Genomic DNA, 23,748 nt, shown 5'->3' with positions numbered 1-23,748 from the left:
ATTAGAGGAAAGCTTGAGAGGCACAGAAAGAAACACAGAGCCAGAGAGATCTTACTCAGTTATCCATCTTGCCAATGACTGGTTCAAAACAGAATATTCTAGGAAGTGGCATAGGTGAGATTTTCTAATGGGCGGGGTGGAAGAGGATCTCCTGGGTCACAGTAAGGCACAAGGCAGAGGTGTCAGGGGAGAAAAGCTGGTTCTCGTCCCCAGTCACCTCCCCTCTACCTCTATCCTATGTCACTCCTTACAGGGCTTGTAACAACTCTGCCTGAGGGGCTTAACACACCAGCCACCTTATGGGCGTTTTTTAACATAGGCTTCTCCAGTGTTTCCCTTAGGACATGATTTTGAAACTTAGCTAATCATGTTCTCCTTGCCAGAGAAAAGGACCAATGACCCCAGAACCTGCAGATGACATGGAAATTTTCTTTCACCATTATCACGCTCAACTTCCCCTACTGTTGCTTGTACAGTAACAGGAAACTCCCCACATGCTGGTGCTCTGGAAATTTTCCTTCAAGCAGGTGTTCTAGCAGGAAAGATATATACATACATACACACACACACATATATATGCGTAGACATACATTTATGTTAAAAAAATAACAGATTTAGAGGTAATTACCCTTAGCGTGAAAGTTCTTCCTCCAACCCTGTCACTGGCTTCCAGTAGCACCACATTCAAGCCTGACTCAGTCAGGAGTTTGGCTGCCGAGAGACCTAAACAAAAAGACACCCAATTTACTTCTGTACATGCACCCCATGCCTTTGTGATTTGATGTGAAGCTCAGCCAGATATCGACCCAAACCCTGAATTTTTCATGCAAAGAATTTGTTGAGGGGAGATAAAAAAAAAAAGCCTTACCAAATGGAAATAAAACCATGTAAAATTTGACCACTAACTGTTCTAATACATGTGCAGAGAACCTTTTGCATCTCATGCTCAGCTCTTCTGATGCATAAGATGGCATCTGTTGATAGTCATCTGGCCACACAGAGAATCTGGGGAGGAAGCTCTCCATTCTCTAAATTCAGCACATCATCTTTTATAACCCCAAGAGAAAAAAAAGAGACTGTGAAGTTTTATTACTCCTGTCCTAAATTTTGGAAGTTTTCCTGAAGCTTGCTTTAAGTTCCTATTTTCCAACTTTGAACATTTTAAAGTGCATTAGTAAAGCTCTTACCAACTCAGGTGGCAGGCTTCCTCTCCTGAAAAACACATGGCCTGACTCAGACAAGACAGATCATGTGCATGTACGTGGCAACAAGAAATAAAATATGGGTAAATATACCCCCAAAAATGTTTCATTCCCCATCCATTTTCTTCATACATATCTCATTTTAGTTCTGATATCATAAATTTTCACAACTGCAGAGAGTCAGGCCCTGTAGCAAGTGTGTTGAGCTGCCACATGTCTGGGAACACAGGGAACTATGAGAACATTCAGGGAATACAGCCCCCAAACTCTCAACATCTTAAGATCACCTCTGCCTTTCCCTTCAGCACATATAAACTGAGATTTGTATAAACTGAGGTTCTTATTTTGGCCACATGTGAACAAATTTCCAGTGGGATGACAAAAGATATTGTGAATAGAATATCATCCACTTGCATTGATAGGAAATGTTGAGTAAAACTGAACATAGGTCAAGCTACAAGCCACACTCACACATCATAATTTAGTTATCCTTTCTGACTCTCTGCCTTGTAACCATCAGAAGGCAGTCAGCATCCTCTCAATATCCTAGTACATGTAGATTTTGAGAAGAAGGAAAAGCAGAAGTCAAAGGAGATTGTTCCAAGCAGAAGGCAGCCACAGAAGAAACAACAAATGTGCTAGCAGGAAAATAGATGGCCAAGGCTGTCATGGCAGGACTGAATAAAATATTAAATAAGAAAACAACAGCCTTTATATAGCAACCTCAGAGAGGTAGAAAATGCTAATCAGAACTATTAAAGGCACTACAGAACATCCCAGTGGGTTAAATCGTGGCCTGGGAAGGAGAACCAGGTCCTGTTCCCAGCACTGTAGTGAGCCTGCTTGGTTACACTGCTTATATCACTTCAGCTCTATGTTTCCCTATCCGTAAAAAGACACAATGGTACAGATCCATCTTTCTAAAGGAAACTGACATTCTTCTGAAGAAAAGCACTAGATATTTCTATTAAAATATCATAGTATCATGCTTTTCCTTCTAGCTTCATGTGTTTATCTTATTTTTTCACATAAGTATCCCTGAGTACAGAAAACCACTAATGACACTGATATCATGGTCTTTCCATACTTCCTTATAAAGGAAATTATTTTGCAAGAAGATCTGGTCGGATCAGTTGCCTCGACTACCCTCACAAACAGTTCAGGATGCCAAGAAAGAAAAGAGTACAGAAAACAGCAGTGGTGTGCAGACATGGGCCACAACTTCAAACAACTTTTAATCAGAGATTGGTTCCAGAAGGAAATATAGGCAACGCCCTTCCCACTCACTCCCAAAGTAGTGTTGCTCTTAACAAAAGACCAATTTTTAATGAGTCAGGACAAGATCAATAGCATATCTTAATAATTTACACAATGGATACACAATCTGAAGGCTGCTGTCAGGGCAGGTTTCCTTTGGCTTATCATGCTAACAGGTATTGACTAACCAATTAATAACATTCAGTTACCAACACTGATTAAAAATATGAGATTTGACTTGCTTTATGAAAATCTAAAGAATAAACATTTCAGCTACAGTACAGCTAGGAACAAAGGAGGGGTATTCCTACAAGCTGAAGAGAGGAGCTTGTGAAAGGATAGCTCTTCAGATTCAAGGGAAACAGCTAATATGCACAGTGATCAGCAGATACTGCCTTGCTGTTTCCTTATGCATCTTTCATCCATTCTGTTTCACCTACCTCTCAACGCCCTGCTATTTCCTTATTAACAATATCTGGTGGACAGGTGCCATCTTTTTCCATATGTTCAGATATGCCTGTTAGAGATGGGTAACAGTTCAGCCCTTCTTGATGCAGATACAAAAAAATCAGTATCAGGGGTGGGGACAGAGCCCCTCTCCCTCCCTAGTCACTAATATTTCCCTGTCCTATGCCCATCTTCCAGCAGATCATATCTCTGTAAAAGCAGGGATCTGTCTCTATGGTGGAAGTCTAAAGGGTTCCCAAACCAAGCGCCATCTCACAAATTACTCCTTTTCAAAGGCTCATAGTCCACTCCCTTCTGCCACCTACAGGCAACAACTCTGTTCTGCTCCAAAGTTTTGCTGGAGAAATTCTGCAGATAACTGCTCACAAAGGTGGGGAACACCGCCAACCTTTAGCTCCTCTCCCTCATCACCACAGGAGATGCCAAACATATAACGCTGGAGAAAGAGGGGGAAGAAGTGGAGGCAGCAGCTCGGGAAGGACAGATGGCATGGAGAAGGACCATATCAGGCCTTGTAGCACGCACAATACAGGATAAGGTGAGACGGCTAGCACAGGTACCACATTACAGTGTAATAATAACACCTAGGAATTTTGTTATCTTTGGTATTTCATGCATTTGGAATCAGGCACTGCCACAATACCGCCACGTCCCTTACCTCTATTTGCTGGAGTGGGGTTTTGAACCCCGACTGGGCTCAGGGAGTGCTACTATAATAATACAGAGAGGATTGCACACTGTAGAGAGAAGCACTGAGCCAAAGTGATACAAGGACAGATAAGCTGCCAGGAACAGCAACAAAAACATATTAAAAAGGAGATGAATACCAGAACACTTTGGGGCATGTGATATAGGTTTGCTCTTGAGAAATTAAGTAAGAATTGTGGTAGGAAACTCATACAAACTATTTTTTTTTTTTTTTTGAGCAAGAGCCAGAGTGGCTTCTCTGTGTGAATTTAGAGGATCATTCTAAAACCTACAAACTCAATGTGCACAAAACCTGTAAAGCAAAGTGAAGAAAAATCCATCATGCTTGATGTGAAATCTCATCTTGAGGAGTTGAGAACACTTCAGAAGTTTTATATGTTTCAGCACTGCCTCTGGCTTACCTGTCATTCTCTCACAGATCACTGACAAAAGGCCAACCTTTAAATTGTCTCCATTGCACAAAGGCAAGGCCAACGACCACACTCAAAGTTCATCCAAAAATGTGACTAGTGCTGTTTTTATTCCCATTTTTGCGGTTTTGTCAAAGTGAGACCTTCCCCCCCACACTCTGAAATATTTCAAACAGAATCAGGTTTGAATTGAAAGATAAGGCTGAACCACTTTTGCCACCATTCAGAGGAGAACAATTTGGTCTAGTGTCCACTGCAGGACAGCTTGCTTCAAGGGGCAACAGAAAACCATACAGATAGTGAAAAACAAATGGTTAAGAGGCCTTACCTGTGGTTTCTCCCAGGGGATCAATACGTAGACAATTAATGCAAACAACAAAGAAGAAAAGATGGCGGGTCTTATTTGAAGCCTCAGACTGAGAACACTATTGTGTTTAGACTATGTCAAGCCAGACAAGCCTTCATAAGTTACTATAGCAACCTGGTATCTAAATGCAACCACTTGAAGATACTGGGAAGAGATTGCCTCCCAGAGAATTTTCTAATGTAAGTTCAAACCATGAAAATTATTTCCACATCATGCAACACTTTGCATTCACACAGTTCTTACTCAAATGTAATAATCATAATAATTATTTTCATCTTTAACTCAAACTTAGTTCTTTCCTGTTTGGTATTCCTTCATTTTAAACATTTTATTTATATATATATATACATATATACACACACATATACATTCATATATACATATATATAAAAAAAGATTATATTATATTCCCAACCTTCCCAGGTTTGTTACATTAAGAGAAAAATTAATTTGGATTTTTTTTTTTATTGAGATGATCTTGAATGTCTGTGTTAGGGCAGAATCCAAGCTCAGAACTAGAGTACATTTTTCATCTGATCCCAGTGTGTTATGAGAAGCCCTAGCCTCAAACATAGCTGACTTTTTAAAAAGCATTTCTAAGCACATCTTTAAAAAGAGATCCAAATTTTGTAACACCAGTCTGATTCTATTTGGAGTGAAAAAATTCACTGAAATACTCTTTTAACCTTAGCATTTCCACAAAAATTTCACTGGGAAAGACGTGACTGGAAGTTGTGTTTCTGATGCTTTTCTAAATGATACTCATATCTCCCTCCATCTGCTTATTTTTATTCATAGCATACCTCTGTCAGACTCTGGACGGCTAGACAATCAATATGCAACAGCAGTCAGTAAGTCTAACAGGACATTATTTCTTCCTCAAGCAAAATCAATCTCCGTGCAGTACACAAAAGGCAGGGTGGGTAACACCGAGGGGGATAAATCATGAAGGGATAGTCCTAGTGTTTTTGAAGGCATTCCTGAAGTTCCTGATCTACTTTCTCTGTATCATTCATTATTTTATAATGTCCCCTCATGTTTATTACCTCACTTCCCAGACAGAAAAATCTCTTTTCGCTCATATATGTGATTATAAAAATCATCTACAAATTCTTTAATTTTGGGGGGGAGGGAGTTAGAGGGGGGAAGAACATCTAAGATCTAACATGTCCTTATCTGCAGCTAAGAAGCTATTTTGCACCACTGGGTTTTCTCTTCGCAATCTTCCATAGTTTCTTTATTGAATTACTGTACTAGAAACTGGTACTTAATAGCATTGGTTTTGTCTGTGCTGACTGCTTTAATGAACGCAATCTGATTACTGCTCTGCCATTGAGAGATTGAACCTGGCACTGGTCACCTTGATCTCTGTCACTCACCATTAGTCAGCTAAATTTTTTAATTGAAGTAATGGTTTGAAACAAAGCCTGCAAGGCATTACAGGTAAGGACTGTAAACAAAAAAAAAAAAAGGGGGGGGGGGGCAAAAAACACTGACCCATGGACTCAATGAGTTCAGGTGATACAGGCTTTTTTTTTTTTTTTTTGGAAATGGCATAGTTGGCAAAAAAAGTTTTCCTCACATTATGGAAAGGTCAAGGGATCTTGCTCTTGCAAAGAATACAAGAATACTATCCCTTTATATCTTCAAGGGACATGCTCAGAATTATAATGGGAGCACTGCAACAGAGATAGCTGAGAGTACACCACCTGAAACTCAGTTCACATCAGATTGGCATAGGGTATCAAAATTGGTGAACATGCAAAGGAGAACTAAGAGTGAGTTATCCTGCTTCAGTGCTTTCTTAGTTCTCTCCAGAAAAAGATGTGCAGTATCCAGGCTGCTCCAGGACTTCTAGAGAACAACACTTCTGTAGAGCAATAGGCTACAAGGACAACCAGATCCTGCAACACAATATCTGCACCATGCCTTTTATTAACTTACCCCGTCACTTAAATCCATATGCTATTAGGGTAAAAGCAACTTCTTCACATTCGGCCACATCCACAGAGGTATTTTAGATATCTGACTCTAACTCATGGAAGAAGGGGACTAAATCACAGTTAAGAAGCTAAATATATGTTAGAGCTGGGTCTCTATAAATGTGATTTGGTTTATTCTAGATACCTTAAAACACGTAAAACATGATCCTGGGTTATTCTAGATACCTTAGCTCCACATGCTCAAATATTACAATGAAAAGTGTCCAAAGAACTCTTTTCTGCTGCAAGTTGTTTTAAGTAGGGGGTAAATACTCTTTTTCCAAAGCTGCATCGCTGTGCAGTGATGAATGCTGTTAAAATGAATATTACTCATCTATAACATGAGAGAATTTAAAAGAAAAAAGTAACAGTTGCAGAAATCCCAAGGAACAAAGAAAGACATTATCAGTCCGCCTGTCTGTTTAAAATGTACATTTACTTAAAATATTTGTACAAAGGACATAACATTTCTGCCTAGGATAGGGGACTCTATGAGCAAATATAATTTATTTCTGTTAGCACTTCATTGCCTAGCTGAAGCAATGAATTTTTCTATCTGAGAGCTGCTTGTGTAACCTGGCCACAGAGGTCAATAAGCAAGTCCCTGTGAGTTAATGTGGCTTTACATGAGCATAAATTCTAGTTCCGGCCCTCAACTTCCTGTGATCTTTCCTCTCGGACAGTATTTCTAGATGATTCACCTGTAGTGCAGAGAGCAGTATTTATTAAGCAGAGTTCTTAAAACTAACATTAAAATCACTCATTCTGAATTTGTTCCAGGCATGGCACCTGGTAAGTGACATACAGCCTGGCCAATTTTGAGTGAGAAGAGCCAAGTGGTAGTGTCTTAAGTCCAAACCTTGCCTTAAGACGGGGTTTTTTGCATTTGTGTGGAAATACTGCCTTCAGTACAGCTCCATCTAGGCTCAAGCAGCCACCCATAGGCAGTACCCTGTATATCTGGGCCTCAGAGCGATACCCATCGTCGAACCACAGCTGCTCTGCCATTGTCCAAGGGGGATAGTGATGTTTCTTTTTTAGTTTCTTTTAGTTTCTATTGCATTTTTACATTCAGAAGTCTCCAGTGAAACTTCAGATTGACAAAACTGGCCACTCTGGCATTTCAACTGAAGAACATTTTTAGTATCAATCATTTATTCAGTAGTTCGTTCATTTTATGGACTTGCCACGTCTTACACATGGAGCGAGAGATAACCCCATTCAATCCCCCACTTCACAAGCCTTCTCTGTCACTGCTCCAGCGTTTTCTGCATAACACAGTGCCTTCTCCTCTTCCAGAGATGCATGCACCAGCCACTGCTGCTCAGCCCAAAGGGAGGGTCACTGACCAGCCGCAGGTGGCCCACAGGAGGGGAGAGAGGCTGCAGTGCTGACCCACGGCAAGGGCAAACATCTCCCTCTGCAGCCCTGTGCTTAAGCAGAGCCCCAGGCCTGTTGCACAGCACACACACCAAGGCAGCCCACTGCCAGGACTCCTCTTCCCTTAGATGTACTCCAAATACAGACACAAGCCAGACACACCCTGACCTTGAACTTGATTTTGGGGTGTCTCACACTCAGAAACAAAGACTCAGAAGTCTGTTTGTAGGCTGCAATGAGGTTAAAAATAAATAAAATCTGCACGTGCTTTGTTATGGCCTCAGGACGTACTGAACAGGTAAAGTAAATTGCATTATTATTACTACCTGCATTGCAGTTTTCTCTCACAGTTTCAATCCTCCTTTGGCCCTACCCTGCTAGTTAACAGCTCAGGCTGCCTCCAAACACAACAGGCAGATAAAAGAAACAGATAAAGAGAACTGAAGGATGAGGTATCCCTACAGTAAACATATCCTAGCATTAGAACATATCTTAGCACCATGTATAGAGGCCTGACTCAGCCCTGCCTGGCTGAGTTTACTAAAAGCATCCTTTTAGGCATTACTATTATGAAGAGATTTAAAAGTATATAAAATGCAAGATAAACTCTGAAAGAGAAGCTCTGCTTTCATACAGAGCAATGTGGGGAAAAAAGACTAAGCTAAATTGGGAGAATTTAACACAATTATGCAGCAGTTGCCTCAGAAGAGAAATGCTGGCCTGTTCTGCTAACTCTCCCATGTTTACAAGCAAAGAATTCTTTTGTTTGTTTGTTTTCAATCCGCTAAAGACAAAGGTAAATGCTCAAAATAGATTATCAAAGAGAATATCTGAAATTACAAAACAAACTATCACTCTCATTTGTTGACATTAAAGAATAGTATGTAATCTCTCAGATTTCTCACTGGTGACTCACAGGCATGCATCTAGAGACTCACTTCTTAAGGAAGTTTGCAAACCCCCAGCTGAGCAAACATGTCCCCATTCCCTGGCTATTCGTTACGGTTAATGTTTTGGTTCATCTTCGGCTAATTGTTTTCATCTAGATGCCATCTAATAATCATGGAGCTACATATGTTAGCAGAGCATGTCTTGGCGTCCCTTTCAAATATCCACCAAGCAGCGTCCAGTGACCCTCTGGAAACTGATATCATAGGTGTAATTAAATACCACATACACAGAAGTAGATAACTGTACACACACATACATACACAAGACAGATACTAGTTTGTAAAGCTTGCAAGGATTTGTTTTTTCTCTGTTTGAACAACTGAAACAGTGAAGATGAACCCCCCCACCACCACTTCCCTGTATAATCACTGTATATGCCAGGCAGCTCTTTGCTGATATTCCAAGGGAACAGTTCTTTTCTTAATGATCAGCTCAGGATGAACTATTTCCTAGCTGAGATAAGTAACCAAGTGAGCTAGGCTACCAAAGGTTAAGAACACAGAAGTTCAGAAAAGCACAGAAGAGAACCACTGAATAAAAAGATTTTCAAATAACTTTCTTCTCTCCATTTTCTAGTGCAGACACGATAAGGTATATGAGCCAAACAGACCACTTTACATCTGTGGTATGATACAATGTGTGAAAAATAAGGGTAACTGAGGCAGATGCAGAAGGAAATTAATCACGGTACTAACTTTCTCCCAGAGACTCTTCAGCAAGCCCACTGCCTATTAACCAGGCCAGTATCACTTTACAGACTATGTATATGTTCCTGCTACATATACATTTCATTGCCTATCTCATATTTAAATGGTAAATTTCTTGAGGCAGAGAACATGCTTTTGTCTCACATTTAGACTAGGTGTTACACCATGCATTCCTGTTTCTTATCTACAACAATACCAATAAATAGTAAAAATGCTAAAATCAACTACTTCTCTATTGTAATCTCTATAGCATAACATCATTAGAAATGCCAGTGTTAAAGTTCAGCACTTCTTTGATGCTTTTTACCATAAACCCCAGTTACAAGAAGTAGCTCAGGAGGTCTCAAACTTCCTAGACTGGGCTACTCTTTCTTCCCGGGATGGTTTGCACTCTCTGTTCCCCCACTCTGTCCCTGGTCTGCCCTTATTCTGTGCAAACACACACAGACCCCTACAATAATCATGTTGCCCATCATTTCCTTGAGCAGTTCCCTGCTCTCCAAGCAGAGTTCTGACACTCCAGGTGCCACCAGGACCCCATCCCTCCTTATGCTGCATGCATGCAGCTGAGTCCTGTGGGTTGGGGGGTGCAGCTGGGGTGGGGGCAGCAGCCTCACATCTCTGCTAGGGAGGTGGGAACTTTTTGCTGGCAGTGGGCGCAGCACAGGGGGAGACAGGAGAGAAGAGATGGGAGATAGCAAAAGGACAAAAGACAGAATGAATTTCCTTGGGCTTCTTTGTCCCTAAATATATTTCACCCTCCTTCTCCTTGGAAGCCTGCTCCTTCCATAAATGATGTTAACCCTGTTTCTTGAGTCTAAGTCACTGCGACTCATCTGTGGCTTGGCAGGCACATTCCAGCTTCTCCTTTTGGGATAACTTATCCAGAACTCAAGACATGGACAACTGAGATACTGATGCCTGCTCTTCATTTTCTGTTCCCCTACAGCACTCTAACCCCACAAATTGGTCACAATAAGGGCTTGTGGAGCACAGCTTTTAAGGGACTTCATTGGGACATTACTATCAAGTAAGCTGTTTGAACAGGAACTGACAGAACAGAAAGGACTGTCCTGTCTTTGTGGACTGACCACAAACTTTTTGCCAAATATTGTCAGAGGAATAAGATTTGGGTGTTTGGCCAGCTTTATAGGTGTTGAACTGCTGAAACATGTTTATATGTGACTTGACTAAACCTGTTCCACTTTGCTGAGCAGAACCCCAACAATGTTTGTAAGTTTTGACAGAGTAATTTCTGTGACCAATAAGAATACAAGGGCATGGACTCATTTAAAATAAAACTAGATATTCATGGTTTAAACCCCAATGTACAAGAGTACACTCCTGCTGATCACCAAAATTATTGAAAAATCTCTCTAAACAAGGATTATGCAAGATTACAAAATTATAACCCTTAGACATAAATCAGCCTGTAGGAACATCAGTCTAGCTAACTAGATGAATGACCACATTCTGACAAACCATCTCATACAGGAGCAATAACCTTGATATCTGACATAACCTATTTCATCCTTGTAAACTTATCAGCCCAGAAGGAAAAACATGTTATGCTAAATGGCTATATAAAAATTAAATGACTGAACCCATAATGACATGAATGCAATTTCCTTTAGAAATTGAAGCCAAACTGAATTATGAATGATTTCAGAAACAGTATAACTGAGTGCTTTGCAAGTACATCAGGATATATTCTCTGTAAAGTAAAACTAAAGAAGTTTGTAACTCAACATGCCATTGCTTAGCAAATTTTTATAGCCAATATAAACTATCATTGTATCAATGCACTCTCTGAAATAGCTGCTACAGAATGGAGTCACAGCACAAAGGCAAACTACTCTTGTGCGAGTGGGCAATGAAACAACATTGCTTCTTATCTTTAAGTAACAGAACTATTTAACTACTGCTATCAGGTTCACTATAGAGAAGCAAACCGTGCAAGTGGGAAGTGCACACCAAAATCACCTAGATTGTTTATATGCAGAATAGTATCTTCTGATACTCAGGGGCTTCTGAAAAGCCTTCTCACTTGACTAAATTATGCAAAAGATCTAATTCATTCTCATTAGCTGCTGGGTAAGATATGTAAATACAGGGTAAACTCCAGTGCTGTTTATAGCATCATAAACCAGTGGAAGTTTATTTCTGGGACTACCAGGGCTATGTAAACCTGTATTGCTCAGGCTCTCTGTCTACATAGGCATTGCAAACATGCATACTTGGCTTTTTGCCACAGTTGTCCACCTTCTGGTAAGACCATCTCCACTCATCAGCTGCCCTTCAGACCTTGCATACTCTTGAGATCACATTAGATGGCGTGAACAAGCCCCATATGGAGCCTGAGCAGTGGGCTGCTCCTTACAGCCTCGAGAATGGTGGGGACCACAATTTGACCTGGGCTTCTATCACTGTGATAATTAACTTTTAATACCTACTAGAGACTGATGCTATGGTCACTCACTAGGGGGAAAACATGCTGGATTGTGTGTTTATAAAATTACTTCTGTCCTTGATGAAGCCAAGAAGTAAAAACAGGCAAATCAGAACTCAGAAGTATACAGAACTTGATCTTTTGGCAACCTATTGAAATTACAAGAAAAAAAGAAAGAAACAAACTAGGCAAGAAGAGGGCAAAGAGCATAGAGGCTAGAGATGGAAGTGCATGTGTGGTCAGGATGGTAAAGTAAATTATTTTTGAGTGCACTGCAGTGGAAGATGAGCACAAAATTCAAATGCTTACTTTTCCATGTTACTGCCTGTGCTCTACAAAGCTATAAGTATCCCAAGAAAGTAAGTCTGCAGCATCTATGTTAACAAATAGTGCAGAACAAGAGGGGAAGATCTGCAGAGTGGAACAGCTGGAATCTGAATACCCAGCATCCATACTATATGCATGAAAGGAGCTTTACTTCAGACTAGGTCTTGCCTTGTCCTATAGGCTGAGCATCCCATTAGTGGTTGGGATCATAGAGCAATAAGTAGGCTGTCAGGAGATTTTCGATTTTAGTCTAGTGCTAAAACAGACTCTGACAAATCTACTGAATTAAAAGTACTGTTGAAGATGGTGGCCCACATAAGCAATGCACTTAACTTTCTTACAAAGAACTTTCATCCTCTTTTGTGTCTAATCTTGTTTGTCCCAAGCCTGTAATTCAACAGTACAGATAAGAAACACTTACGTACTTTGCAGGTCATAACACTAACAACTACTACACACAGATTTGGGTCCTCCATAAGTTATTGCCATAATAGCTACCTAGAAATCCCTTGTACAAAGATTTGCTATCACAACTTACGTTTTTTTCCCCTCCCAAGGTGCTTTTCACATTTTTCTGAACATACACAAAGAACCTCCCCTAATACCACTCCTTCCTAATGGTTAAACAAGTTAATGGAAGTTTCTTTCCCATCCTTTCTTTAGCAATGCATCTCTCTGAGCCTTGAGGTGGGATGTCTCCTGCAGGTAGAGTGCAAAGCTTCTTATCACATCAACTAGGAGGAATCGGTCAGTGACTTATAACTACTCCCTCGGCTGCCCAGACTACAAAACTATCCTACAGCATTATTCAGCTGCTTTCTGTCCCGTTTGCTGTGTACTGCCAATATTTTTGTGAAAAATTTAGGAGCCAAATGGCAGGTTTCACCTAATCACCTCATATGCCTTTGCAATTGCCATGAAAGTAGTTGAATACAAAAGGAAGACCCCTCTGATGGTAGAGGCAGAGAGGACACAAAGAAGAGATTCATTAAATCAAATGATGTTGGAAATGTCCTGAATTCTCTTTGCATGAGTGGATACCAGAGCAGAGATCATCAGTCACACTCTGAGAGGGTCACAATCCTCCTGCAGACGGCTTCAATCCATGCATAGCTATTTTATCCTTGCTGATGTTTTTTTTTTCAAAAAGCATCTTGTATAGGACTGCTAGATTGGGACTGTTCTTCCAAAAATAGTATTCTTTTGGCAAACTTTTTAAAGGAGGAGTATTACAACATTGTAATTATTACCAAGCAGCAAACAGAAGACACTGATAAGTAAATAGTGAGGGTTATTCAACTCATGTTTACTTCTCTTGTAACATGAGCTAGTTGTGTTTTGAAAGTCATTTTGCCTTCTGCTTCAGTCTTTTAAAACGGACTGAATATCTTCAGATAATAACCTCCAAAAGAGCTAACCTGTTTTTCAAAGTAAATTGCAACTGGTTCACAGATACAGTGAGAGCTACTGTTATTATACACCATATTAGGTCTTCATAAAGGAAAAACGTCAGAAGAATAAGAGGATGGAGCACGTGTCTCAATGGTTTCTCAATAAGGCTAGGACAGGTATGTGAATATTTTATACACTTAACATTTCAGTAGGAAAAATTTTGCCTTAGAGTAGGTTTTGGTTCTAAACTTACAAGAACATGTCAGGTTACTTCTGAGAACAAAAACATCAAGCATACTTCAAATAATATTTAACATAATTTTAAAAAGGCTTAGCCTTTCAGGAAAAAGATCGGTTAACCTGAATTTGATGACAAAATCTGTGCACCAGTAATTTAAGCAAATTGTCTTAAATAGGACAGCCACAACTTTAGCTTAAAATCTGATAACTTCTTTTAAAACAAATAAAGGAAAGAGGTCTCCATGGCAAAAGTAGGGACAGGAAAGCAGTTTTGAAAACATGCACAGGAAGTTTTTAAAAGAAACTTCTGAACAGATTCCAAGATTTCATTTTAAGAAAATTCTTGTTGCCAGTATCTCATAAGTGAAGATGATAAGCAAGTCTGATGACCCACTCCATACCTTTCTCACAATTTTTTCCATCTCTGGGCATAAGGAGCCCTTCAAGGAAAAAGAGGTGATTCTGAACAAACAGAAGAACCTGTCTCTATGCAGTTTCAACTCTATGAGATGCAAAAAAGGACTCTGAAAATGATTCAACAAAAGAAGTGATGTCTTAGGATAAAATCGTCTTCACCTTCAAAGAAGAACAGTGACCACCATGGTTCTGAACCCCTCCATACTGTGACTCCATCATCAGGCTTTTTACTTTCTAAATTTTAGATCCTATTAATTAAATAAAAGGATAAAAGAGGGACAGAACCACTGCGAAAGGGGTTTAGAGCACTGCAAATGGACAGTTTGTATTAACGGAAATAAATAAGTAGCAAAAAGAGACTAAGTCTCATCTCTGCAAGATGTTTATTCACATCTCTACTTCACCACAGCAATTCTTTGTTTCTTCAATGTTCAGCTTCTTTGCTGACGCCTGTAAGTGCTAACTCAAGTATACTTTGAAAATTATGAGAGCACTCTGCTGTTTTACATCAGTGTGCCTACTTATGCCTTCCTCACCTCAAGGCAGTAACATTAAAATCCTACTTGGCTGTTCCTGGGGCAGCTCAGAAACAGTGACTTTCTGAAGGAATGAACATCAAATCTGGAACAAAAACAAAGCTGGTCTCCAAGGAGTGACCCACCCATTTTAAAAGTCATACTCATTTCATTTTCCAGTGAACAAGAAAACAGATCTCACAGGAGAACAGTTTGGCATGCCTAGACAGAGCTTTCAACAAGAGCAAGGAGACACAAAAGCATGGTTTTATCACCTGACTTCAAGGTGAATGATTTACAAATAGGTGTGAGGATAGAAGACAGAAGTGAATCATGGGTGGTGTACCTTAGCGAAAGGGAAGTGACTGGAGAGAGGAGTTAAGACGTCAGTAATTTTTTGTGCATTATTTTTCCAACCTCTGTGTAAGGGCAGGAGTAAAGCTGCTAGGCCATGAAAACACAGAGTGCTTTGGAAAAGATTTGATGTAAAAGAAAATAAATGGGAAATTGGTTCCTTACAACCCCTCCCCACTTACTTCTGTCTGCAGGTAGCAAAGAGCAAAGCCTACAGCTGAATACTATATAGCACTACTTCTCTGCTTCTGCTGTGAGTGCTCTTTCAGAAAAACATATGGAGGCTGTGCAGGCTTGACATGAAAATACTCCCATGGCAACAATGAAAAACAAGGGTATATTAAAAGCTGTTATGCTGAACCCTAGTTGGGAGTAGACTCCCAACTAATTACACAGATGGAACTTGTAGCACTGCTGCTGTACAAAAGCACGACACTGAGAACATTTTCATTTAGAAAGCAGGAGTAGAAAATTACTGCTGATTAATTTTCTGTAATCAACTTTCATCGTGAAACAACGTACTAGTTAAAAATTAGCCATAATACTGTGTTCAGAATCAACTGTTTTACAAAATAGTAATGATTAATTTTTACTAACAGCATAACATCCATGAAACATTTCATAATTAATAATATGTACTCAGCAGTTTGATATCAGGGAACCATCCTTAGGAAATGCTGCCAATGAGTCTGAAGGCATGAGCAGTCTATGGAAATAATGCACTCTAAATCACCTAAGAAGTACGTGGGAAAGGCTGCTGAAACCAACATATTACTCTGCTCACTGCCTATTGCATATCATCCATCTTGCATGCTGCACATATTAACATCCTGTTTAAACAGAAATCTAGGATTATATATGAACCATATATGAAGTGGAAACTAAAAGCCACATAAAAATGGATAAATACAATCAATCACATATTTTCTGAAACATTTTGAGTAATTCATACACAGTTTGGCAAGCAGAGACTATGTTCCTCTGTGGACATATGCATACTCACTGTGCACTTCTGAGAATAACATTTATCACAAGCGCTATCATATTGCATAACTTCCAACAGTCAAAGGCCAAAACCCAACTATTCGGCATGTCAAAGTCACACACACACAAAAAAACCACTATGGCACATACATCTATTTGGACACATGTGCCTCAAAACAAAACACATGAGGGACAGATTGCTTCTGGGCAATGTGCTGTGGCCTTTTAATAAAGAGGAACTAGAAACTGATTAAGTTATCTAGCCCACTTCCAGCATTTTTCCCTTTATGCTCCTACTTGCCCTGAACAGAACACATCAAGAGGTTTGAAACACTCACTTGCAAACTGTGGCCTTGGCATAACACTAGTGGACTCAATGTAGAAATAACACCTATATCCCTTGTCAGCCTGAAACTTCCCACGGCTCTCATGGGAATTACACTCGTTCAAGGGACACAGGGGCTGGAGAGTGGGACAACCAAAAGGGGAAAAAAAGAAAGAAAAAAAAAAAAGCGGTGCCTGCTGTGACACCCAGCCTGAGCTCTGCCGACCCTCCGAGGGCTCGGCACACGCCTGCCGGAGAAGCCCCGCGAGTTACGGGAGACACCGGCACGGCGACGCGCGGTGCCTGCGCCCAGAGCCGCCCCTGAAGGGGCGCCCGGCACCGCGGCAGCTGCTGCCGCCAGCAGGGCAGGGCAGGGCAGGGCAGGGCAGGCACCCGCGGCACCTCCCCGGCCGCCCCGCAGCCGCCGCCGCCGCCGCCCCCGCTGCTGCGCGGCCCCACCTGAGATGCCGCCGCCGACCACGACCACGTCACATCTCTCGGCCATGGCGCTGCCTCCCTCCCGCAGCGGCGGCTCCGGCCCCAGCGCGGCTCCGGCGGGTGGACAGCGCAGCTCCGGCAGGCCCCACCCCTGGGCGAGCCCCGCGCTGCCGCCGCCGCCGCCGCCGCCAATGGGCGCCGCCGGGGGGCGGGGCATGGCGGCAGGTGGTGGCGGGTGCGGCGGGGCGGGAGCCGCGGGGGGGGGGCGCCGCCATTTTGGAGGCGGGGGTGTGGCGCTGCTGGGCTGCCCCTCGCCCCGGGTGGGGAGCTCTTGTGCCCGGGGGCCCCTGCCAAGGATGGCTTGGGGAGCTAACGCTTTCCTCGGGAGACATGGCACTCATGTTATACCCTTCTACCCACATATGCCATTGTTAAGGAAAAAAATACGTTTTTTCTCTCACCTATCACAGCATTTGGGCAAAGAACAAGCCCCTGGCTTAGAGGAGCAGAGGCCCCAAAGCAGAACACTTGAAGGCTTGCTGTCCTTCACCCTCCAGAAGCTGTGGAAATGTTGGAAATGCCTCCTCACCCACCGAGGACTATGCTGAGGGTGCCAGGCAGAAGCTACGGCTGCCTAGGCCAGAGTCACAGACTCTAAAAGATGTGCAATATTAAAAGATCTCCTTCCAGTTAGGGCCTTCCTTGAAAGTTTCTCAAAGTAAACTGTGCCTTGTGTCAACCCCAGTTTGTCCTGTGTAACCCAGAGCTTTGCCGAAGCTACACACATCCACTCTGCTCCTCCAAACTGGCCTCCATGTGTAGGGTTGTCTGCTCAGACCCTTAGGAAACTCACCTGGAGGGGAAAAGACTTGCTCATCCAGAAAAAACAGTCATCAAATTCACCTTGAGCCTTTAGGCTGGTCCCCTACAGACCCACCGGGGTTTTCTATCACTCAGGTTTCTAGTTTGCCGTAGAAGTGATACTCTGGAAGAAGAGGCTTTGCAGATGGTCCCCATCTGCACACATCATTCTTCAGCCATATATCTGTACAGAAAACAGTCAGCAGCCATGTCAGTCATACCCTGATATTCCACCCTCAGCTGGCTGGAGGCAGAAGGGACCCGGTCACAAGAGTCCTTTAAGCCAAAGGCACTTTTTCAGTCCATGCTGTTCCCCATTTCCTGGTGCCATACATTGGAAGAAACAGGCCATAGGAGTCTGGGCAGGAGTATCTCCTCCCATAACAGCTCCTGTGACTGGCAGTGTACTGAGGCAGAGGCACCTGTGACAGGAGGCACAAATGTTGTCTGTAGCAGGTGCAGTCTCTACCTTTTTAAGAACGTGAGGGAGGAAAATGTAGGGGTCAGGAAGGAGAAAAAAAAAAGATAGGTCTAGATCAGCTGGCTGTAAAGCTAATAATCATTTGTGGGCCCAACTTCTCTGTCCCAGTTCTCCCAGTATTTATTGATGAAGCCTTGATGTGGTGTTTTAGGAGAACTGGAGAGTAACTGGCAAGTGTTACAGGCACTGGGAAGACAGGCATGTACATAATTCAGAAAGGTGCTGTGAGATGATTCCCTTGATTTCCAGCTCTGCAGAGCTGTATTACCTAGACCTAACCTATGTGGTGCATTGAGAGTTTTCTGTTCCATTCTCTTTGATTAGCTGTCTGTGCGATTTTACGTGTGAATGTGGAAGGCAGCAAATGTGCTCAACGGTGAGCTGGAATAGAGGTTTCCAAATTAAAAGCTTTCAATCAATGCCTGGCCCGAATGAGTTGAGGAAACCCGTCAAGGTAAAAGGGATATGTCCATCTGGCTAAGATCTTTTCCCCCTTAAAACAGACTGATCAAGGGCAGAAGGTGTAATGTCCAATTTCAAGGCTCCAGCATCTTTATGACACCCCAGAGTGAACTATCCATCTTCTTACAAGAATATTGTCTAACAAACCTTCCATGTTCCCTTATGTATTTTTCATATGCTCTCACCTCACTTCCCTCTTCATCTCTACTTGTTCTTTCTTTCCCCAGAGATGTTCTTTCTATACGTCTCCTGTCCTTATTTGTTGTTGCTTCTCCGATCCTTTACACCTAGCTAGCTCCTCTCTTTGTATCCTACCTGTTCTTTCTCCAAACTGTGTGTAAATTGACAGATGAATTCCAGCCATATGGTTCCTTTAGGAGGAAAGCCTCAGAAAACTGAAGAACTAGGCAATTAAAACCCATGATTCCAGGATAACAGGAAGTTTGGGGTGAAGGAAAGGTTAAATTTTCAATAAACTAGAGAAAGAGCAATATCTGCCTCAGCAGAGTTCTGAGTCTGAAGCTGGGTTTCCTACTGTCAAGGACCCATTATATAAGCCTTCTAATGAATAAATCTCTCTATTTTAGTGCCAGCCAACCATTTCTAAAGACAGGTCAATGCTTTTTCCCTCTTCCCTCCCACAGTAAGTCCATTTCAAAACTTCATTTTTTCATTTCTGCTTCAATCTCTTCTGCTTCCAATATGTTTACTCCATGATGATGTAAACAGAGATCATGTTCTCCCTTCTGCTTTCCTAATGATAATAATCAAGTACCCTAGTTTCCTTGCATTCTGGGAGTCTCATTCACTGATCCTAATAGCTCTTTTCTTCACCTGTTTTAGTCCAAATGTATTTTCAACAAGTATGACCAGAATGGTATGCAAAATCCTGATAAAGCCTCTTTGATGGCATAAAGATTTTCAAAAAGACCGTATTAGGATTCTACTTCTGTTTTTTTATGCTCCCATTACCTCTCTCATCCCCTGTGGTTCTAACTAATTAAACAGACAAAGGAGTCTTCTGCCTGGATTTTGGTGCATTAAGCTTTGAATGCACAGTGTTATGGGTAAAGCAAACTTTCTGAGAAAACAGAGCAATTGTGTGCCTCCACATTTTCCCAGCATGGAAGAGAATTCATCTGAGACCTAGACAAAATACATTGTTTTCACAAATTTTGATGGGCACTTAGACACTGTGGTAATGAGGTGACATAAATAGCTGTATTGTCCGACAGAAAATGTATAGATATCACTGGAGTAAATACTGAGAAATTAGTGGAAAGTTGCTTTATAAGTAGGGGTCAAGGCCAAAGATCTCCAAATTTATAAAGACTAAGAGAATTTAAGCACATAATTCATGACTATCTGGTCAATAGGTGGTAAAAACACAGTGCAGCATTTTAAATTGCACATCCTCTCAGCTTCTGCTCCATACATAGCAGTGTTTTTAAAAGGTCAGCTTTCTGTTTTTTGTTGTGTGTTAGTCTCTCATCCTCATATTCAGCTGGAAAGTATCAGCTTTAGGAAGCTAGTTTTCACTGCTGGAATTTCTCAGTGGCATGTAGTGGATACTGACATAGCTTTTAATCAAAGCAGCAGAATGGATTCCTCCTTTATCAGAAAGCTATATTAGCACCTGCATTGCTAGGATGCCTCAGCTACAGTAATATCATCAGAGCCAAGAATTCCCCTAAATTCCTGGCTCTGAATGCAACCCTTTGCCGTGTCAGCTCTATATTAGCAAGCCCTGGGTGTTCATCGTGCCTCCCACTCTTCCCCAGCACTGCCACCCAGCCATACCATACCACACCACACCCAGGCACACAGGCTAGATGAACACCCAGGCACATGGCAGCAGGTCCCAGATCATCATAACTGGAACCAAGGCACAGGGGCCTGACAGGTTTTAGTCTCTTTGAAGGTCAGAGGACCAGGCTCACGAGTGCAGGCAAGTCTAGACATAGCCTTAGGGAACTGCTGTCACATACAGAAAACCTCTGAAGAGACACTAAGAAACAGACTGTGTGTAAAGACTGAGATTGCATTTCCCATGAGCCACAAGCATACACTGTGACTGGGTGCTTTCAGGCACTTAGTGAATTTGATGCTTATATTTTATTATCAGTTTGAGGCAGAGAATGTCTCAGACACAGAGGTAGAGACATTTTCCTTTGGAGGTGCAGTGAACAGCGTTTGCTAGCTTTCTGTAGTCTGAAAGCAGGTAATACAGTTCCCCCAGTGGCATCTTTGTTTCTGTTGAGTGGTGATGTTACAGAAAATATGCATCTTTAAATACATTTTTAAACATAAAATTTACATGATTTCAAATGTCACTAAAACAATCAAAGAAGCAATTATGTAAGCACATATCAGTGCTTTTGAAGTACTGTACAATTCAATGAGCACAAGCTCCATGCCAGGCTTTCCAGTAAATAAAAGCTGCTTCAAGGAGTGTTAGGAGGACATCTAGTCTGTCCTTTTGCCCTAACGTGGCATCAACCATGACCAAAATGTATCTTGATTAACAGAAGATGTTAACTGGAGAGGCTAAATGTTAGTAGCCAAGATTTTTAATCCAACATACAACAGTCTGACATGAATCTAGAGCTAATAAGCAATAATTGAAAATTTATTAGTCAGATTCCATTCACTGGAGAACTGATCATTAAATATAAAGCCTACAAGATTAAGCCTATTAGTAAAAGCAACGAGTGAATGTAAACATACTATTCTCTAGAGCACAGAGGCATAGTACAAGAACAGAAGGATCTGGGTGCCATGGCCAGGCAGAAGCAGGGCTGTGGCAGGGCTGGAGCCTGGCACTGCTGCAGCATCGTGGGGCAGGGACGGACAGCCTCATGCTGGCCTGAAATGGGGACTAGGACTGGCTGGGGGCAGAGAGGCTGGCACAGGGGGGAAGGTACAGCAAGGGCTGTCAGGGCCCCCAGGGCTATGACACTGACTCAGAACTGCTTTGCCTATTTTCAGATTCATCAGCAGAAAGGCCAACAAAATTAGGTCCCGATTGGTATAATCATTCAATATGAGTGCACAAGTTTCTAGATCATAGTGTCATAATACAAAACATTTTTGTTTTCCTTCTTGTTATCTCTTTCTGTATTTAGACTTAAGCCTCCTGGCAGGAGCTGTTTGTAACTGTGTATAGACACAGCCCCCCATTCAGTGGAGGGGGGTCCTGTAGGCTCTAACACAATAAGCAGTCAAACCCATTCCTCATCATTCAATGTCATTGAGAACCCATTCATCAAGACTGCTTGTATAATGAAAGCCTGAGGAGGAGTGAAGGAAACTAAATATGGTACCTTTTATGATTCCAAATAGTTCTACTTCATAACCACTAGATTTCTTTCCTTCTTCTTGGCCTAATGAGTCTGTTTTTACAAATCTATGACTGATGTAAGCATTGTTCTGATGCAAGGATTAATAGCAATAATGGTAGTTATACATATATATGTATATATACTGGTATCTCCAACAAAGAAAAAAAAACAGTGAGAAGCCCCTAAACTTTAACATAAATTATTCTCCCAACATCAAGCTCATCCCTGCACTATGCTAATCACTGTCTGATTATTAGTTACAGTCCAAGCTGGTACAATTTCCTATTGCTTTTATCTTTTGCAAAACTGTCCTCTAAAAGAAATATGCTGTAAGGTTTGTGGTGATGTCTGCTATTGGTACCAGCATGCACATCTGGCAGAGTTGCCTGGTACCGGCATGGAGTCTGTGACGTGGACTCCTACCACTTTCAAAAGACATTCTGCATTCATTTTCAGGCAATGCCAGTTCCCATCATGCCTAAGTCCTAACAGGCATGTCCACATGTGACCCACCCATAGAAGAATAATGACGGAAGAAGGGAAAGCAGGGCATGAAGTAGACTTAAAGGAGATACACAAGTTAAAGTCTTTTAGAAAGTAACAAAAATGAAAAAAAAATCATCTCAGCAGCAACAGCTAAACTGGCGAGTTGGAGTGCTGGTTTCCCCATTGCCCAGACTGGAGAACAAATCTTAATGAGGTGTTCCCTAGTCCTCTAGTTTATCTGTAGCCACCAAAGAGCCACAGAAGAGACCACTGGGCAGTGCAGGAGCTAGAATGTAGAGAGCAGTCCAAATGATTATCTTCCTACTTCAGATGGAACCAGGCTTAATGTTGTACTTGAAGGATACTGTTCCAAAACAATCAATGTTTTGTAAGCAGTGGCCAGAAGACATATGTCCTGAATTGAAAACCAACAATCTTTGCTATATAAGGCCTGTGTTTCTTTTGACCTTTGTTTACAGTGGCTGAGCTCTTTTTTATTTTATTCTTTTTTTTTTTTTTTTGAACTTGATGAGCAAAGGATAAAGATGCAAAACAGATGGCAGCAGTGACATTCCTTCTCATACCTCTGCACAGACACTGCTCAGTGTAATATGCATTGGCATAACTCACAGCACATGAGGAATTAAAACACTTTTACCCTTTTAACGAAAATGGATCCCCTGTCCTTTTCTGGTAACCTAGCCTGAAAAGTTCCTGAAGAGACAGTTTATGCCTCTCACTCATGTCAAATGTTTTTTTAGTGAATACTGGCAGATGACCTTTGATTTTTGTATCATGCTGGTCCTGCTGCTTAGCAACTATCAAAGTCACAGCATACCATTTCCATCCACCACTTGAAAGATAGCTCCCTTTCAGCCTGGTCACTGCCAACCATCGTTAATTCATTGCTAATATATTTCACTTGAACTAGAGTCAGAAGTAGTTCCCACATTTGCATTCCTCTGTTCCTCATTCTCTAATATGTCTCTCCCCAGTGTTTACTCTAATGTCTTGTTTCCTTATTGCGAGCAGTGGTGAAATAGTTCAGCATCAATAACAAAACTCATGACACTCTTCTGCAGGAAAAAAAAATACAGGAAGACATTCTGGAAGCTGCTACAGTGCCAACTTATGCAAAAAGTTGAAGTAATGAACAAGAGGCTGTCGTGTATCAGTGAAGACTTTATTATCACTGAGAAGGTTATTATGTTACCTCTGTATGGTAATGCTGCTGTGACAAATCG

At 41.6% G+C, this 23,748-nt stretch overlaps 1 protein-coding gene across 2 annotated transcripts in view; it reads right to left on the bottom strand.

The window, feature by feature from the left end:
- MAOB (monoamine oxidase B) overlaps positions 1-17,023 on the bottom strand; it is a 51,094-nt gene extending 34,071 nt beyond the window's left edge. Inside the window, exons 1-2 of one of the 2 annotated variants that reach the window (XM_064497376.1) lie at positions 16,895-17,023; positions 629-723 (exon numbers count right to left, since the gene is read on the bottom strand). In XM_064497376.1, coding sequence (XP_064353446.1) covers positions 629-723; positions 16,895-16,940 — 141 coding nt within the window. In that variant the 5' untranslated portion in view covers positions 16,941-17,023. Of the gene's footprint in view, positions 1-628; positions 724-16,448; positions 16,486-16,894 lie in introns of those variants that run through there. The other variant, XM_064497383.1, reaches the window with a different exon arrangement.
- Positions 17,024-23,748: the final 6,725 nt, after the last annotated feature.

Source organism: Dromaius novaehollandiae, chromosome 1, assembly GCF_036370855.1.
Source record: "Dromaius novaehollandiae isolate bDroNov1 chromosome 1, bDroNov1.hap1, whole genome shotgun sequence".
Lineage (NCBI taxonomy): Eukaryota > Metazoa > Chordata > Aves > Casuariiformes > Dromaiidae > Dromaius > Dromaius novaehollandiae.
This window is presented reverse-complemented; position numbering and strand designations above follow the sequence as displayed.